General features: G+C 44.6%; 2 protein-coding genes across 3 annotated transcripts in view; both read left to right on the plus strand.

Annotated features, from left to right (window-relative positions):
• Window positions 1–12564, plus strand: part of ARK2N (arkadia (RNF111) N-terminal like PKA signaling regulator 2N) — a 44720-nt gene extending 32156 nt beyond the window's left edge. For both annotated transcript variants that reach the window (XM_031597074.2, XM_090130609.1), the window contains exons 3-5: window positions 2935–3117; window positions 6125–6251; window positions 9800–12564. In XM_031597074.2, coding sequence (XP_031452934.2) covers window positions 2935–3117; window positions 6125–6251; window positions 9800–9989 — 500 coding nt within the window. In that variant the 3' untranslated portion in view covers window positions 9990–12564. The remainder of the gene's footprint in view (window positions 1–2934; window positions 3118–6124; window positions 6252–9799) is intronic.
• Window positions 12565–17482: 4918 nt separating this feature from the next.
• The window catches only part of ARK2C (arkadia (RNF111) C-terminal like ring finger ubiquitin ligase 2C), a 40433-nt gene continuing 38074 nt past the window's right edge, over window positions 17483–19841 (plus strand). Inside the window, exon 1 of the mRNA XM_031597076.2 lies at window positions 17483–17658. Coding sequence (XP_031452936.1) covers window positions 17598–17658 — 61 coding nt within the window. The 5' untranslated portion in view covers window positions 17483–17597. The remainder of the gene's footprint in view (window positions 17659–19841) is intronic.

Raw genomic sequence — 19841 nt, forward strand, 5'->3', positions numbered from 1 at the left:
CGTTGTTTTGGAGGCAGGTCTGGTCTGATTTTTCTTTTTGTTTGTTCTGTTTTGTGGATTTCTTCACACCTCATTGCAAAACTGAAGCAATACTACTTAAGAAATATAGTAACTCTTTAATGAAGTGTGTTGCTAATGATAATTGGCTGTTCTTAGAATATTGTGTTGAATTATATTTCAGAGAACAAGTTACTCAGGAAAACCTTACTAGGAAGAGCTCTTCAGATACTTAGATTTGAATCTTTCAGTTCGTTGCATTCTTTCTGTCTTCAACAGTAGACATTTGCTCCTTCTAAATGAAACCAGACTTCCCTTTCAACACAGCACAGTGCAAGGTTTTGCACTTGAGCCAGAGGAATCCCAGGCATCCATACAGACTGGAAGGAGCGGTCCTTGAGAGCAGCCTTGCAGACAAGGACCTGGGGGTCCGGATGGATGAAAAGCTTAACATGAGCCAGCAGTGTCCTCTGCAGCTCGGAAAGCAAATGGGATCCTGGGCTCCATCAGAAGAGGGGTGGCCAGCAGGGACAGGGAGGTGATTGTCCCCCTCTACTCTGCCCTTGTGAGGCCCCATCTGCAGTGCTGTGTCCAGGTCTGGAGCCCCCAGTACAAGAAAGACAGAGAGCTGTTGGAGAGGGTCCAGAGGAGAGCCACAAAGATGATCAGGGGACTGCAGCACCTCCCCTATGAGGACAGGCTGAGGGAGCTGGGCTTGCTCAGCCTGGAGAAAAGAAGGCTGCGGCGTGAGCTCATTGCAGCCTTTCAGTACCTAAAGGGAGCCTACAGACAGGAGGGGAATCAACTCTTTGAAAGGGTGGATAACTGCAGGACAAGGGGAAATGGTTTGAAGTTGAGGGAAGGGAGATTGAGGTTGGATGTCAGGGGGAAGTTCTTTACATAGAGAGTGGTGAGGGGCTGGAACAGCTGCCCAGAGAGGCTGTGGATGCCCCGTCCATCCCTGGAGGTGTTCAAGGCCAGGTTGGATGGGGCCCTGGGTAGCCTGGTCTAGCATTAAATGAGGAGGTTGGTGGCCCTGCATGTGGCAGGGGGGTTGGAGATTCATGATCCTTGAGGTCCCTTCCAACCCTGGCCATTCTGTGATTCTGTGATTCTATGATTCTGAACTTTTTTTTTTTCTTTTTATTCCTTGTCATTTTTTAAAAAAGAAATCTGTTGTCATTCTGCAGTGCTGAAGGTCCTGTCTTGCTTAGTGCATAATTATTGTCCCATTGAGGTGATACTGTGTGTGTATCATGTAATGAAGAAGCCCCCCAGCCATGCAGCTGCTCAGACTCCTGTGGAGCTGTGCAAAGTGCAGTGGTTTGGCCCAGAACATTTTTGCATTTCATGCTCATTTTGATGGCTGAAGACTGAGCCCAAACAAAGTTTTCATTCTGCCATTTGAGGAACAAGAACCCCAACTGCTGCCACCCACTCTGAATTGATAAACTGTAGTAATTAGCAGAGACAAAGTGTCTGAATTAAGATGTGCGTCCTTTCAACATTAGAATATTCGTCCAATCTCTCTTTGCTCCTACATTAATCTTTACCTTGTAGTTGTCTTCTTTTTTTCCTGAGCCTCTTCTGTTTCTAGTCTGCTTTCCAACGATGGGAGATTTTCACGCCTCAAAAAGAAAATACACCACTGTAATCAAATGGACCAAAACCAGCTTTTTGTTACCCCTCAAAAATAGATTTCAGAATCATAGAATGGCTTCGGTTGGAGGAGACCTTAGTGATGATCGAGCTCCAATCTCCTGTCATGGGCTGGTTGCTAATCACTTAAGTCAGGCTGCCCACAATGACATCCAGCCTGCCCTTGAACACCTTCATAGGGGTGTTCTCCTCTCACAAGTCCAAGGCTATTTGCAGATCCCAGGCACCAACAACACAAGGAACCCTTATACACACATTGAGGCCAGCCAGGCTAACTCCACATCCCCTCTAGGCTATGTGCAAATACTTGCATATATGTCCTTGTCTGCCTCTGTAAGAGTGTGAGATTTGTCCAGGAACTCAGGTTTACTTGCCATCATAATAAAATTACACAGATAAGACACCATATAAAAGATCAGTTTATTTTTATTAATGCTTAATCAGTTGTTATCATTTTTATTATTCAAATATTAGAGACATAAGAAATTCAAGAAAAAAACATTATTTATGACTATCATTAACATCTATTGAAGGCAGTTATAAGATACGTTGATTTTATACAAATCACCTTTATGGCTTCCACTAATCATGCAAGTTCCCTCTCCCTCTTTCCTCCCCTTATTTTTGGCAGCCAAGAGCACATATGGCAGTTAGGGAAAAGCATATTTATCACTGCACACCATAGTTCTGCTTCTTGTTAGCCTTGATTTTGGAAAACAAAGCCCAAAACATTGCAGTTTTGAAAAATTCCCATGTCCCTGATGGATAGGTAGTGTTTGTTAGTGTTTTTAAGGTACAAACTTTGTAAGGTAGTGTTAAGTTAGTGTTAAATTATTGCACCTGGATCACTTAGAAAGTTAGCTTTATTCAATCAGCCCTACCATAATGTAAATTGTAGCTTGAGATTATTTGTAAAATTCTTTAGTTAGATGGTTTGGCAAATTTAATGTCTTCTAATAGAGCATTTCTTATTTTAAAATGAAGTTCCTATACTTTTGGGATTGTAAATGTAATGCTGTCAGATACGGAGATGTTTATGTGCTGATGTAAAAGGTAATACAGATATAACTGCCTCATCTTTGTGTTTTCTGTACATGCAAAGGTTAAAATGTCTCTGTAATCAGACTGTTCATTATCCAAAGTTCAATAATTCATATAATTTACATTCCTTTAAGAGCCTCGCTAGGAAATTGCTTAATTCTTAACTTATTTGTACTTCTAAAGGTGTCTTACTGTATACTGATGTCTGACAGCAGCTGCTTTTCTCTCCTTTTGCAGATGGACCTCCAATTGTAGCTCATTATGATATATCAGACACAAACTCAGACCCAGAAGTGGTAAACGTGGACAATCTCTTGGCGGCTGCAGTGGTGCAAGAGCACAATAATTCCTTAGGAAACCAAGACCTGGGATCTACCTGGAGAAACAGAGGGCTGCTGGATGAGCTGGGTGCTGATGCAGGTTGGTTTGGGCTCCCTTCCTCTGATGTTTATTCCTGCTTCTCACTCAGTATGTCCACCTCCCATCCTTTCAGTGTTTTTGTGATTTATACAGCTTTAAAGCACCCTATATGCAATAAAACAGTATAGGTGCTTATTGAAAGTGTCTGACCTTTACTCAACAGACGAACAACTGATAAAAAACTGACAAAGTTTCTGACACTAAGTCTCTTAATAATTTTTTCTCCCGCTCTAATTACTCTTCAGAAATCTGGTTTGCTTTGTTTGTTTGTTTGTTTTGGTGGTGATTTGGCAGGAGTGTTTTCCTGCTCTCTTATGAAAGTGAGCTACTCTCACTACTGAATAGTTAATCATGACGACCCAGCTATCCACCAGCTAGTAAACCAATCATCACCTCATTTTAATTATTGTAATTGTCTTTTTTAGGGGTCTCTCTCATCTTTTTGATCTGTAAAATACAAGCATTCATTTTTTTTTTCCCACATGCCGTCTGCATTTTTAACATACTCTAGAAAATTGAACATTCCAGGTTCAGATAAAGACAAAGGGTGAAAAGGTGCTGCTTGTAATTAGGCTTCACATCAGTGGGCTGAAACCTCCTACAAGAAAGTGAGAGCAGGAATACTGTAGAAGGCTGTAAAGAAGTTCATGAACCTCATAACATTGCTCAGCTCCACTTGTCACAAAAGAGCTACGCACTAAGACAAGGTGCTCCAAGGACTGGGGGAGAGCTGTGTTAGCAGGGAGTGTTTTCTATTGACTTCACCCCATAGCCCCAAGTGCCAACATATTGCCTTCCTTGCCAGTCATTTTTGGTACACCATTAAGGTTTTCACATGTGTAGGACATGGAGGCTTGCTTGTGGTGGAGCAGAGTTTTGTGTTTCACTCTGTTTTTTAAATGCAGGCTATACAGAGCGGGTAGCTCTGAGCTGCTTTACAGCATCCATAAAGCTTAAACAAATACAAATGCATAGCACATTTTGAAAGAGGTGTTCCATTATTACCTAGGTTCTCTTTTTGAATATGAGGATCTCTGTTGTGTTGCCTTCACTACAGATTGTGGCTGGGATGTTGTTCCAGCCTTATTGAAGCCCAACATAGCACCGATGGCTTGGTACTTCAGCAGAAAGAAAGGAATGTAAGGAAACAAAAAATGAAGGTTTCTTACCAAGCAGCATTCCACTTTCCTCTTTATGAGTACGAAGCTGTGATGCAGGTAGAAATTTGTCATCCTTCCTCCTATATCCAAGGGCACAAACTTCTGCAAGGACGAGGTTGCCAACTAAATGGATCCCTTCAGGAAAACTCTTTATCCTTGAGCCAGTGGGAACATGTCCAGGCAAATTCATTCCTGGTGCTGGGAAAGCATCCGTAGGGACGAATCTTTTTACTTCCTGTGTACACTTTGCCCCAGAGCCTTGTACTTCTACACACTGCTGACTCTATGTCTGTCAGGACCAGCCTTTCCTTATACCATGCCTAGAACTGCACGTTTGGAAAATGGAGCTTTCACATCTTACATCTTCCCAAATTAATCTTCAGCGTGTATCTAGCTTAGGAGATGTTACGTGATGGGTTCCCATGGGAAAATAGCAACATAAGCTTAATCTATGTGAAAAATCTTACTAGGGCACACTATCACATCTTTGTGCACAGGCAAATATTTTGGGTTGTTTTGCAAGCTGATGTTGTAGGGCAAACAAAACATCTCCTTTGTGCGTCATCTTAATGTTCTTGCAAGGATATTAAGTGTGTAGGCATGTTATTAGGCGTGAAATTTGTATGACCAGAGGCTGTAAATCTGCCTGCGTGCTCTAATCCTGATTTACACTCAGCTACATGTTGTAATATTGACTCTGCTAATCATGGTTTCTCCACTGCTAGTTACTTTATTGTCTGAACTCCAAGCTGTGTCAATAACCCAGTCTTTGGGGGCTCTTGGTAATGTCTCTGGGGACTCATTTCAGGGCTGCTCCGTCTTCTGCCCTGGGCAGAGGTTGCAGAATGGCATGCATCAGTCCTAGCAGTTAGCATATAAAGGCAGACCAATACCAATGCCTCCTTCCCAACCCTGTGCACCAACACCCTTCATTTTCCTAAGACAGAGAACAGAGTGCTCACTCTGTCCCTCTATTTTTCCTCCACCTTTTCTGAGTATTGTAAGCAGCCAATAGAAAGCTTTCCTGGCACACCCTCTAGCATATATAACACAATATATAACACAGTATAATCAGATAAATACAAAATGTCATGCTCTACAAATGGTTTCCCCCCCCATGTAATCCAATATGTGAGCTGTTCCCAAGCAGTCGGCGGGCGGTCTCAGCTCCTTCCAGGCTGCCCAGCTTCTCCCATGTTAGTGCTAAAGGGGGACAATAGAAGTAGGTCCTTTTTTTTCTTGTCAGACAAGTCCTTTATAAACACAGACTGATGAACTGGATAGCTGTTGAGGAGCTATCACGAAAAACCACACTGCTGCATTGTGGAGCTTTTGTAAAAAAAAAAAAAAAAAAATTGCTTTCAAGTATTTGTCATAATAATAATAATGGAACAGATGTGAAGCAGTATGGCCAGAAATCAGTGGCTTTGTTTTCCTGTTTTCCCACTGACTGTCATCCCTTGGTTTGGGACACCATATTTCTATTTTCCTGGCATGTGTGATGTTTCCATCCATCCTGTAGGCATAATTTGCCATAGTATCACTGGATTTGATTTACTGATTGTCATCTTGCTGTAAATCAGAGAGGTTTAGGTGCGGTCTAGCTCTTAGCATAGTAAAACAGCAGTTTAGGTGTAGCCTGACTACACCTAAAGCAGGGAAGTGCTCCTAACACAATATGTCTCATTCACATCTGTGTGACAGCACCATCAGTAGAGCTATCAAAGCTTTTCCAATCACGGTATTCCAATCTTTTTGGGTTAGCCTGAGAAAGTCCTTCTCCAACTCGTTTCTGAGTCATGCAAGCTGTTAAGTATTGTGTCTGTTTGCATTTGTCCCATGTATAGGTCGTTTGGATCCAGGCTTCCTTGCAATTGACAAGCCCTCTCCTGGTAACACCCAGATCAATGAAGAAATTAATATCACGTCTTCTGACAGTGAAGTAGAGATTGTTGGAGTTCAGGAGCATGCCAGGTATGAATTCCTTTTACTTACGTTCAGTCTTAGTATTTCATTAGTTCCATCAGAATATCTGTGTTGCCAAAATTAATAAAGAAAGAATTGCTAAATTCCCCTTCTCTAGTTATCCATCTATGACCGATGCCCCAAAGGTAGAGAACATTACACTTGTGGATTTTTTGTTCTGTTTTTCTGTTCTCCTTGTCATGGTGACATAGAATCACTCAGGTTGGAAAAGATTCACAGCATCAGACGTCAGAATGTGTTTTTCTATAGAACAGTTATCATTGCCATATGTATTTAGATTAAGCTTGGGACTTGATATCAAATATCAGTGGGCAAAATGTGTGAAATATTAAAATATCAAGCATTGAGATACCAAGTTTATAGACACTAGGAATCTTTATTAGAAGTTCAGTTTTAGGTGTGTGCTGTAAATGTTCCAATACATAAAACCAAAATAATGATGTAGGTTCTTGTTTCACTTTAAAATATTCACTTTAAGCATTTAAATTTGTTTAAATGATCAGTCATTGTAGAAGTAAAACTGCTGTCAACCTTTCAGTGATTGATGCGATAAGATAACCTAAAGATCAGCTCCTTAAGAAGACACAAGTTAGGTCAGAGCCCCCAACTAGATCAGAGTAAGAAAGCCAGAGGTTTCTTTCCAAGCTGGTAATTAACAATCCAGCTGTGCTTTGGCTGCTACCTCGGTAAGCATTTTTGATGTCTCCCTTAATCTTTAGAATAAAGATTAAAATCTTTAGAATTTTGCTTGTCTTGAGGCAATATGAACAAAACCAGCAGAAAAAGGGTGCGTGGGAGAAGGAACAGAGCTTTTCTCCATAATTCCTTCTCCTTTTCTTGAGGAAAGAAGAAGCAAGGTGTGCAGTACCCAATTTCCTGCACAGATAGTGTAGATGCAGTCCAGCACTGCTGGGTATAGGAAAAAAATATATATATATTAAGGTGTTAAAGGAGAAAAGATTTAGTCTAAGCTTGTAGAACTGTGACAGTCTTTTCATGGATCAAGCTCCTGCTTGAGGTCCCCACAGCAAACTTCTATGCTGCTGCTTGCCTCATTCACGTTTGTCATGTACAGGAAAAGGAAAGGGAAATTAAAGTACAGGGAGAGCTGCTGTTCAAAATCAGGTTTATTAGACAGGGTCCAAGATAATTTCAGCAAAGAAAGATGTATATCAAACTCTTCTTGTGATTTCCTTTTTTCATGTGACCCCTTTGTCATCGATCAAAGAGTAGTTCCTACAGTTTCCATTGAATATTTGCACATTTTGATTGCTCAGATCCTATTCAGAGTTGTATTTCTCTTGCAGGTCTAAGCCTGCAGTTACAAAGTACTGATGAGCTTCTGACAGGGCTGTCACTTGGAATAGGTTTAGCTTTGTCTGCCATCTCTAGTTCTTCAGACAGCCAATGAATGGGTGCCGTTTCTCATTGTTAAGAATATCCCTTGGCATTCACGTAGGACATCAAGTCATGTTGTGGATGCCCCATCCCTGGAGGCATTCAAGGCCAGGCTGGATGTGGCTCTGGGCAGCCTGGTCTGCTGGTTGGTGACTCTACACATAGCAGGGCGTTGAAACTAGATGATCTTTGAGGTCCTTTTCAACCCAGGCCATTCTATGATATGATATGATATGTTCCTCAGTTCCTTTAATTTTCACCCAGTTGAATATTTTTTAAACAATGCATGTATATAAAATGCTCTTCCTCTGTTTTGGGTTGTTTTTTTTTTTTTCTTCTTTACTTATTTTTGTTGCCTTTACTTTCTGCTCAGGTGGAAAGCACATCCCCTAAGCTAACGTTTGATTGGACATTTTGTCATTGGCTGCTTGTTTGATTTGCGTGAGGATGAACACTTCTTTTTTTGCCATGTATCATTTCCATGAGATAATTCACAGTCTGCTTTTTGTCATCTTCAGGGAAAAAAGTTAGCATTAGCCTTGCCTAAGTGTTAAGGACTGTTCTATGTTAGAAGGATGGACCATAGGCCCGGAGATGGAACACTGTATTTACTTTGCTTTGGCTGCAATCTTTACTTGTCAGTTAATGCTTTAAAATATTTCATCTTAAGGCTTAAAATAAATAAATAAATAAATAAATAAAATCCCCTCTATTTGTTAGAGTTCCAATCTCTTTTTGCTAATTCTTTGTAGATACGTTTTTTAAGTAAGCATTTTTTACATGGAAGACATAATGAAAAAGTCATTCTGAGCATCCAAAACTAAACAGCATTTCTGAGAAGGAAATGAGACATTAAGATTTGGATGAATTAGAGCTCTGAGAATGAGCTTCTCCTTTCCGTTTCACTTTTTGTAACCAGAGATGAAAAAAGAAATAGAAGAGCATAACCTCAGAAGATGTGCAGAAACTAAACTGGGCTGGTTTGAGTTAAATAGAATGTAAATGTCAGAGATAGTTTACCAGCAGCCCAAAATGTCCTGCTTAAGAACGCAGCCACCACCAGCACTTAGAGGAGCAAAACCATTTCTGGAGCAAGAGGAGCAAAGTTTTACTAGCAGATGCATAAGATTTCCAGATATGAATGTCCCTCCATTCATATCTGGAAATCTTATGCATCTGCTAGTAAAACATAAGAAACATATAATAACATATGGATAGTAAAACCATCTTAATTCCTGTCATCACTTTGTATAACAAAATCCTTCATTTCTATTAGCTTGCCCTTCCTTTCCCAAGTATCTATTATCAATACAATAGGTAAAAGTACTGTGCAAATCAGTAGATGAGCACTTCAGCAAGGCACTTGAGTGCATGCTTATCTTTAAATACATTTCATTGACTGTAATCATAGCATCGTAGAATGGCCTGGGTTGAAAAGGACCACAGTGTTCATCTAGTTTCAACCCTCTGCTATATTGTGGTCGCCAACCAGCAGACCAGGCTGCCCAGAGCCACATCTAGCCTGGCCTTGAATGCCTGCAGGGATGGGGCATCCACAACCTCCTTGGGCAACCTGTTCCATTGCATCACCACTGAAATGTTTTGCTGAAGTAGGGCTGTGCCATTAGCAGGGAGCATTTCCCAGCATTTCTGTGAATCTTAGCTAAGATGACCCAAGAAAAATCAAGTGTCGTTGCTGTATTGCTGTCATAAAGCTGTCACTTTGTCCTTACTGCAACATGGTGTTGATTCCGAGCCTCACTTCAAGTTTGTCTCTTTTTAAGATTCCAGTCAGTAAAACTGCCAACTGGATGCTTCTGAATAATGCGTGGCAGTGTACATGGTGGGACAGCACTCCCCAGGATCCTTGAGATCCATGCATTTGCACCTGCTGGCAGAATCCAGCCCCTCTCCCCTCTTTTCCCAAAGGATGACTTTAAGTCTGGTCTCAGCTTCGTGAACTTACAGATCAGTGGCTTTTTAAGATGGCGTGGACCCTGCAAATGGGAAAACACCAATGAAATTTTGGGGAGGGATGTGTTAATAAGATGTATAAGGGATGAAACACTGCAGCTAAGAATCTTGTGCCTGAATTCGGTAGTAGCTTTAATGCTTTTTTGCTTTTTGCCTTGCTACAGGTATGTTCATCCGAGGGGAGGTGTGATCCAGAGTGTGTCTTCCTGGAAGCATGGCTCGAGCTCTCAGTACATTAACGCTCAGCAAACACAATCATGGACAGCTGTGACTCCCCAGCAGAATTGGTCTTCTCCCCCAGAAGTAGTAGACCTGACTTTGGATGAGGATACCAGGCGCAAATATCTACTGTAATGCCGTGTCACTGTGTTTCTGTCCCCATCCCTTCTCCTTTTGTGGCACAGAAGTCATAGCTTCAGCTTCAGAAGCCCCATTCCTGGCATTATGAGTCTCAAGCCCATGAAGTTTTTTGTTTTCTGTTTATTTCCATAAGAATGCAGTATAATTTTAATATCACTTAAATCTTTTTTCTTGTTCTTGCCTTCTTAAGGGAGGATTCCTTCCTGAATTAAAACCCAGTAGCTCCAAATTTAAGACACATCCATATTTACTAATTTGAGTGTTAATTTGAAGAAATCATTGTGTGCAAAGTTACGTCTTCCCACTCATCCCCGCCTCCAACTTCAGAACATTTTTAATTTATCAGTATATTGAGTTTGTAAGTAGCAGTTAGTGTTTTGCAGTGTGAGCATCAGTGGTTTTGAGAAATGCTGTGTCCTCACTGGTTTCAGTGGACCTGGAGGTATTCAACACTTTGGAAAACTGGGCCAGGAGTATTTATATCTGAGATGATTTGGTTGTGTTACCCGCAGGAGGGACTGTCTTGAATACAAAAGGCCCATAACATATGCACTGAACAGCTTCTAATTAAAGGACTTTTATTTTCAATATAATTTATAGTTTACACTCTTTTCAGTGCTGACTCTTCTGTCTACTTGACTACTGTGTTTCACTGATCACATCCCACGGCTTGTTATGGTTTAGAGCAGCGGTAGTAGAAACTGTCTAGCAGCTGTCCATTGCAAAAGCACAAGAACATGATAAGTAATAAAAAGACCCAACATCCGTCTGCTTTTTAAATGTATACAAACTTTTTCCCTATTTCTGAATCTTGCCTGGAGTAGGGAAAGGAGAGAATGGAGACATACTTGCTCCTAATCTTCATTTCTGCTATTGCTCATTTGCTTTCGTTGACCATCTCAAAACACGTGTGAAGTCCCAGTCTGGCACAGCACTTTAACAGATGCATAGTGTTAATCGCAGACAGTTTCCTGAAGTTGTGGGGCCACTGGGGAAGTGACAGAGTCCATGTTCCCAGGAAACACATAAATGTGGCATGTGGGGACTTGGTTAGTGGGCACGGTGAGGATGGGTTGGAGTTTGACTTGGGGATCTTTGAGGTCTTCTCCAACCTATGCTTCACGTGCTTCAGACTCTGCCCCATAAAGGTATTGCTGGATCAGAGCATAAGGTTGTGGTCTTTTCTTTGACCAGATCTGTACCATTTCCCTGCAGCTCACGTCTCTTGTCCTAGTTTTGGAATTGCTTTTAGGGTACAATCCAGGAAACACTTTGTTTGCTTGACCGAGACGAGCAGAACTGTGCACTTCAGTGGGCTCCAGTTTCAGCAGCACGTATGGAAATTCTTAGCCCTAATCTGTCATTTTGAGCCTTTTCTCCAGGCAAAAACCAAAGATTAGACTTCCGCAGGTTGATATTCACTTTAAATGTCTGTTGTGCAATTAAAATACTCCCTTGTATTCGAAATGTTCCTGATGGAAATTTTACACAGCTCCATCAGCAGGATTTTGTTTTTTTGTTTTTTGGTTTTTTTTTTGGCCAGTTATGGCTGAAACAGGGGATAATTACATCATGGGGAGTTACATTTCCTTTTTGTGTTGTCTGTTTGTTTTTTTTTTGTTGTTGTTAAATACATTTGGCTCCCACCAATTTTTCTCTGCGAGCCAAAAATAGAAAGGAAAAAAAAAAAAAAAAAAAAAAAAAAGGGAGAAAAAAGAGACCACCAAAACCCAATGAGTGTTGGTGTGGCTGGTAACAAACTGCAACTTTGGAACCATGGTTTAGTGCTTTTTGCTGTTCCATGAAGTCTTGTAGAGATCAGTTTCAATGAACGCTGCAGGGACCCATCGGTAGTCCTGCCATTAAAATGCAAACTGTTTTTTTTTTTTCTTTAAAGTTTGTATATTATGTGACCTCCATGTATATATAATAACAACCGTGTCCTAACCAGACTTCCTCCCATTGTGCACTGTATTTGTTTCAACAATCCATGCATTGTAGTCCGATGCAGGTCTTCTTTTATTTAAAACACTACGTATTTTCTTTTGTCCTTATCAAATTTGAGAAAGGTAGTGGCCTGAAAAACACAATCACTGGATAGCTAGGGAAGTGTTTTCATTTTGCTTTTTTTTTTTTTTAATGATGATTATTATTGTTGTTTTATTCTTTTTGTATTAAAAATAAGAGCAAAAGGTGCCTGGACAGTTTTGCTCTTCTCAGCAGGAAAGTGAAATGTTCAGCCATTGTATGGCCAAGAACCAATGCACGCAGGGCCTGATCCAGAACCCACTGGAGCTGATGGGGGTTTCCCCTCAGCTGCACTGTGCATTGGCTCACGTCCTTCTTGGTTCAGCAGTTCCTGAATTGCTTGAGAGTGAACGTGGGATCTTCTGTAGCAAAGACAAATAATTGCTTAGAATTTAAATGTTCAAAACGTGCGACTGTAGCTTTAAAAAAAAAAAAAAATTAAAAAAAAAAAAATTGATTCTTTTCGACACTCATTATTTAGTTCTCATTTTTCCATCTAGTATTTAATGGTCTTCGGAGAAAAAAAAAAAATAAATAATAAGCAAACAGAGTGTTATATAAATATATAAAAAAATATATATTTTTGGTGCAAGATGAGACCTTCCGTTTTTTTGAAACAAGTCTGTAGCATAAAGGTTAAACTATTTTAAGACGAAATAAAATAGAGTGTATTATTTAAACAACGCTGTCTTGTTGGAGATTTCTTCCTTCCATTTTCAACCGGTGCACGGCTCTCTTTGACACATCCCCAAAATAATCCCTTTCAGCTCCAGGATGGGCTTACAGCACTCCCGAATTCAGCACTGCAGATGTGGATGAGAGGCAATTTCCCCAGCACCCAGGAGATACCCACAGCCTATGGATGTCAGCATCTGCAGCCTGTAAAGATTGAAAAGGGAACTGCAAAAGTTCTACTGAGCAGTTTAGTTCTCCCCTTCCCTTGAGGGTCTGCAGATCGTGTCCTTTGCAGTGTGCATCAGTGCAGTTTGCTGACATACTAGTTGTATTTCCCCTCTTCTTTTTAGGGCTGTAGTTTGTGGGTGCCAGCTCCTGTGTTTCCAGAATAGCGCGGGGATGGAGCTCCAACACTCCTCTCTTTCCAAGGTCAGGAGCAGCACTCCTGCAAAATTTGTGGCAGACAAATCCTGTGTTTGCTTCCACCTTTGATGCAAACAAGGCAAAACGATGGAAAAGAAAGAAGAGTTCTCTGCAAAATCCATTTTTCATTACTGCACAAAAGAATGCAGTGCAGCTCGGCCAGTGCCTTTCCTATTGTGTTTCCTCTGTGCAGCTCTGACAAAATATCTTGTGCAGCTGAGGATCACATCTATCACATCTACTTTGTCCACAGCTTCAAACAGTGACAGACAGCCTTCAGCTGGCCCATAATCCAGGACCCCCAAAACTTTCCCCACCTCCTTTCTGGTTTTGGTTGGGCTGAGTGTTGCTCTTAAGACTCTAATGGGAAGTCTGTCCCTCTTGCAGTGTGCTGCGTGTTCTCACTCAAAGCTCATCCTGCCTGGCATGGGATAGGACAGATTCACAAAGGGGTAATTCTATTGCTTTTCCACATGGCTGCACTTCCTATTCGGCTCCATCTGTTCACACTCTCCCTGGACCATGTGTGACAAAACCCCAAATAACAAACAATATCCAGATTTGAGGTATATGGTCAAATTGTTTTCATTTCTTCACATGTTGGGTCTTTTCCTGGGCTCTCAGTGCCACGTTTCCTATCCCATCCCAACATCAGGACGGACAGACAGCGATGGGAGCTCACCCTTAGTGTGGGAGGCTCAGGGTACTGTTCCCAGCTTTTTTCTTTTTTTTTTTTCTCCAGAAAGGTAAGAGCTGGAAATTTCAAGCTGTGCTTAGTACCTGCAAGTGCCCCGTGGCTTTTTGGTGTCTGTAGGCTTCGGAGAAGGTGCAGAGCAGCTCAGATGACCATGTATTGCTTGAATTCCCTTTAATAACTGAGGAGCACATGTGTTTTCCTTTGGCATGTGCCCCAAAGCCAGACAGGCACTTTTGTGGGATCTCCACACAAAGCATTCGAGTCCCCCTAGCACATTTCTATAAGCTGCTGTGGTCACAAATTGGCATTGTTGGCACCTTCCAAGAACCTCTCGAAAAAGAAAGTTTGCCATTGCAAAGTCTTGGTGACAGCTGTCATCCTGTTGTACAACCAAAGCCCACATCACCACCCCGGGCTCTGCCACACAACTACCTGGGACATGATATGGGAGAGTGCTTCCTGAGTGAGGTGTGGAACCACACAATGTCTCGTTCCTAATTCACTCAGGCTTTATTTTTCCCATCTTTTTTTCAGCTTTATCCTCAGTCGAGACAAGGACGTAGGTGGTTTCTCCCATGGGTCCTCTCACACGTTCTCCTTGGTTTCTCCCATGGGTTTTCCCTGGATTCTCCCACAGGTTCTCTTGTGTCCTCCCTTGAGTTCCACTTGGTTTCTCCCAAGGGTTTCCCATTCCTGGGATTCTCCCATGGATTTTCTTTGGATACTCTCATAGGTTCTCTTTGGGTCTTCCCAGAGGTTCTCCATGAGTTCTCCTATGGGTTTTCTTTGGTTTGTGGCATGGGTCCTCCTATGGGTTATCCCATGAGTTCAGTCCTCCCATGAGTTGGGTTCTAAGCCCACCACAGCCTACAGATGTGAAGACATTAGGTTGGGTTGCAGCCATACGGAAAAAAAGAATGGGAAGGTGAAGAGTGGGAGTTAAAGACACACAGAGCAGCTTACAAAACACAACGAATCCTAACGAAAAGAGGGATGACTTCAAAAGGCAGAGTGTCTGGGACAAGACTCAGCAAATGGAAAACACTGAAAAGTTCCTCTCCCCCACTGCAAACGAAGATTGATTCCTCCACACTTCTCAGGAGCATCCAAGGACCTTCCCCATATCATGGAAGCACCCAGGGGATGTTCCAGTGGTATCAGGTTGCTAAAACCTCATCCTGTAGGGCTGCTGTCTTCCTTGATCCATGCCTTCATTGAGAGGAAGAATAGGGGCAGTAATCTTTCATGGGTTTTGCACATTGTAGCAAGCATGCTTACCAAGGACCCAACCGTCCCACCACGGAAAAAAGACAAGGAAAAAAAAATGTTGTTGTAGTGCTTCACAGTGGTTTTTGATGCAATTTAATGCAAACCGACATTTTCGCTGGGGAAATCTGGGCACTAGATGGCACCATAGGAACGAGCTGCGGACGCATCCTCGGCTGCAACCTTCAGAACAGAGGAAAACCAAAGCGGTCCCAGTATCCCCATCCCAAGTCTCTGCTGGGACACATGGGCAGAGCTCCCACTGTGCAACAACTGCCCCATGTCAGAAAAAAAATGACATTGCTGGGTAGGACACAGCACCTGGCCTTGTCTGTATGTTAGTGTTCATGCCTGCTTGCAGCTCCTGGCTACAGACAGAGCAAGCCCATCGTGTTGTACCCTCACAGGACAAAAATTTGGTGTAAGTGCAATTTTATGCATTCTTTGCTAGGCCATCATCTGGCCATCTTGGTGCAGATCTGCAAGGCAACCCAGGTGGGAATGAGGGCGGTGCATCAGCTTTTTCAATTGACAGATGGATCCCACTCTGTTATCCCAAAGGATTTCACCTTGGTTTTGCAGAGGAGGTGAAACAACACCATGCAATCCTCCCATGAAGGCAAGCCAAAGGATGTGGACATTGCAAACGGGTGGTGCTGGGATCACCGTGGACCCCAAAAGCTGTCTTGGGGATGGCTGTGAGTTATTTTCAATGCCAAAAAGCAAGCAGCATCTGTGTGACATGGGGGATCGGATTGCTGGGGGGATGTGTGTGGTGCTGAGGCACTGACACCCCTGGCAGCTGCAGCTCAGCTGCTGTCCCAGGCCATAGGAACCACGGAGGTTAGGGGAGACCCTGGTGGGAGTGCAAAATTTAGCAAAAAGAGTATTTTCTTTTGTGCACATCACAGCCCAAAAAAAGAAAAAGAAAAAAAGAAAGATCACACACACCCTACCCTTTCTTCCAGCTAGTGCTAGCAGGGAGAGGGTTAAATAGTAAGGGATGCCCGGTGCTGAAAACCCCACAAATGCACTAATCCAGACAGACAAATCCGCCGCACGCCTCCGTTGTGAGGCTGAAGCCCTCCAGATGCAGCACACGGATAAAGCTAAGCAGGGATTAGTGGAGTCCCTGGGCGGCACAGGGACAGCAGCCCCACGGGCGAGAAGCAGCACATGCTCTGCTCTGCTGTGACCCAAGTGCTCACAGCAACAGCTGCAACCCTATGGCCAACTGCACCTCGTAACAAACGCACCCATTGTCACCCCCTAGGGTCCCTGTTCTCCTGGGGGGGCGGGGGGAGGGGGGGGGGAAATACAAACAAAAAACAACAGGTTTTCTCTTCGGTCGCTGAACAAAACCTGGATTTGACAACAAAGCCAAATCCTTGCAATGATTTGGGGTTTTCATTGATTGATTTATTTATTTTGAGGGTTTTGTCCCCCCGCACATCCCCACGCCTGTGCCCACCGAGGTCACCGTGCACCGACAGTTTGCACCTCGTGGCGCCGTTTTAAGCTGGAGATGCCAGAACTGGGGCATCAATGCACACAACGGGCCGTTGTCCTGCCGCAGTGTGTGCTGCTGGGGGGGGTGACAGCCGGGCTGCCAGCACAGCCTGGGGGGGTGTGCGTGTGTGTGCGCACGTGACTGTGTACACAGTGCGTACACGTGCAGTGGGCGTGCATGCACCAGTGCCCGTGTGCTGATGCAGGAGGGCATGTATTCATGCTTGTGTGTGCATTTGTGCGTGTGACATGTCGACGTGCACGTCGGTGCAGGAGGGATGTGTGTGTATTTCACCATCTGCCCGTGTGCCTTTGTACGTGGCAGGTGTACGCGTGGTGGGCACGCATGCATGACCGATGCACGGGGGCACACATGCATGAGTGCGTGCATGCGACTGTGTGTGCATGCGTGCATGCGTGCGTTGGCACGCTGTCATACCATCGCTCAGGTTGGAAAAGACCTTAAAGATCATCGAGCCCAACCACGAGCTAACCACACTACCCCTAACAACCCAAGCATCGCATCCAAAGGTTGCATCCCCAGTTGCACACGCGTGCGTGAACACGGGCACGCATGCATCCGCACGATGCGTCGTACGTGCCCTTCACAGCCACCAACCACACGCGTGCGTCATGCGTGCACGGACACACACAACACGCGAGCACCAACGCGCCACGTGCGCCCGCGCGCGCCGCACGCACACAACCTCCCCCCCTCCCACCCCCCCCACTCCCCACCGCTATCCGCGTTCCCGCGCGCGCGCTCCCCTCCCTCCCTCCGCTTCCCATTGGCCGAGCTCTCCGCCAGGTGGGCGTGTCCCGTCGCGGACGCGGCCAATGAGAAGGGGGCGTGTCCCGCGGGCGCGCGGCGTTCTGCCATTGGCGGCGGTCGCCTTTGTGTGAGCGGAGCAGCCCGGACCGCCGCTGGCGCCGCGTCGGAGAGACCCGACGGGGAGCGAGGCGGGCCGGGCCGCGCCGCCCGCGCGCGCCACGAAGGCCGCAGCATGGTCCTGGTGCACGTCGGTTACCTGGTGCTGCCCGTCTTCGGCTCCGTGCGCAACAGAGGTACCGCGTCGTGCGCCGGTGGCCGCGGGTTCGCGTCCCGGGACCGCACCGCTCGGTGTTACTGGGTTGGGTTGGGGAGGGGAGCGGCGGGGTTGGGGGAGTTGAGAAATGAAAAGGATGGGGAGCGGTGGGGCCGCACCTCCGAGCCCCGCTCAGTGCTCCGTCCTACAGCAGATCCCGAGATGGGTTTTTTTTTTCTTCTTCTTTTTTTTTCTTTTTTTCCCTCCCCCCCTTTCCCCTCTCATTCTCTCCCCCCCCACCCCCCGCACTCATTTCCACCTCTCCACCTCCGGGATACCCGCTTGTATCGCTCCCGCCTGCGCTTCGGTAGCTCCATTCCCACCCTTCCTCCCCCCTCCCCATCCTTTTTTATTTTTATTTTTATCGTTGCTTTGTTGTTTTCTCACCCTTTCCCTCCCCTTTCTCTCTCCCCCAGTCCCTCCCCCCGCGTAGTGTAGCTGGTTCCAGCCGTGTTCTGTGCCATCCGTGTAGCTGAGGGCATCGCTCTGTAAATCCCTGCCGAGTGGGCGCCTTCTGCTGCAGCTGGGGCGGGGGGGGAAAAGGAGAGGTGGGAGAAAAAGTGTGTGTGGAAGGGGGAGGGGGGGGGTTAAGACCCTAAAAATATACTGGGGGGAAAAAAAAAAAAAAGAAAAATTATAATAATTAAAAAAACCTGGTCGGACGGGGATACTTCGATTCATCGCAATTGACAAATTTCCAAAAAAAAAAAAAAAAAAAAGAGGAAAAAAGAATCAATGAGCCCCCGGCGGCGGTGCGAGCCCGGCCCCACGCCCCCCCCCACCCCCCCAGCCCCCCCACCCCCGAGCGGCACAATGGCTTTCCATTAAACAGGGATAAACATTATTTTCTGCTGTGCTGAATTACTTCCTGTTCTTATTTTGTGGGTAATTTTTTCTGTACCGAATATCCTTTGGTTGTGTATCTCCACCTTTTTTCTTGTACTAAAACTAAAGCATGGTCTGTATTTTTTTACATTACCTAGTTTCTGATGTAAATCTCTCTGTAGAGACATACCCTGCTGAAATGTAATGTGCTGTAGCCTATACATCTGCTCAGTGTACGCTGCTTTTGTTCTGTTGCCCTTCCATAGCATGGTGGGCCTTGCCTTTTTGTATTGTGTGCATGATGACATTGTTACACACGATTCCACTAATACTAATATACGATCTCTCAATAAAGAAACTAGTTTTCCTATATTAACCTAGTGTGCTTTTTCTATTGCTGTTTTCCCATTTATTGTCGTATCCTGCTGTTTAGATTTTTTCCTTGCTTTCACCCCATCGTGAGGTTGGAGTGAGTGGATCTTCCCCTAGCGCAGACAGGGGGGCTTTTAACGTATATTTAACATAAATATATATTTATATATATTTCCCCCCCCCCCCGCCCGTCCCATGTCCTGGCATTAGCCTGTGTGTACATGCTCCCATGCCATATCCGTAGCGTGCTGATGCAGAATCCTCTTGTCAAACCAAACGGCAAAAAAGAGTGCATAAATCCCAGCAATCAGTTATTAATCAGAGAGATTTAACGAAGGGGATGCTGCTTATTTTTAGTCGAATTACACATTCCTCACCTGAGTGCTACCAACAGGAGAGGGATGACTCGCGGATGGATGGGGGGAGTCATTTTTTTTGATTAACGAGAGGTAAAAGGACCTGGAAATTAATTTAAAAAAAAAGAAAGAAAGAAACAACACCCCATAACCTCCTCTTTTAGCCCTGCAGTCGGGCACGTACGTACATTGAGTGCCCTGCCCACCATCTGCTGCCAGGCAGGAGCTGCGGTGCTTGGTCCCAGTGATTGGCACCCTATAAAATACCCCCACAAACCCCCCCCAGGTCCTCATGCCACGGCTGCGTTTTCCTACCAGGAGCCCCCATCTTCCCCATGGTCAAAACGTGGGCTTGGGGAAGTTCCTAGCAGCTTTAAGATGTGGCAGCACAGAGGGATGCACCGAGAAATAATTGCGGTTAGCGGGCAGTTTGGCTGCAAAGTAGTGGTCACTGCACCAGGCCTCGTTTCCCCAGGTCCTGTAAACCCCTCAGGTTTTGGCTTTAGGGTGAGATGTGGATGCCACGGCTCCCGACAGCAGGAGAGGGGCTGGGGGTAGCGTTCCCAAAGGCAGCCACAGGGATGGGTTTTGTAGCGAGGAGAAGGCAGAT

Source organism: Phasianus colchicus, chromosome Z (genome assembly GCF_987193195.1).
Source record: "Phasianus colchicus chromosome Z, bPhaCol1.hap1.1, whole genome shotgun sequence".
Lineage (NCBI taxonomy): Eukaryota > Metazoa > Chordata > Aves > Galliformes > Phasianidae > Phasianus > Phasianus colchicus.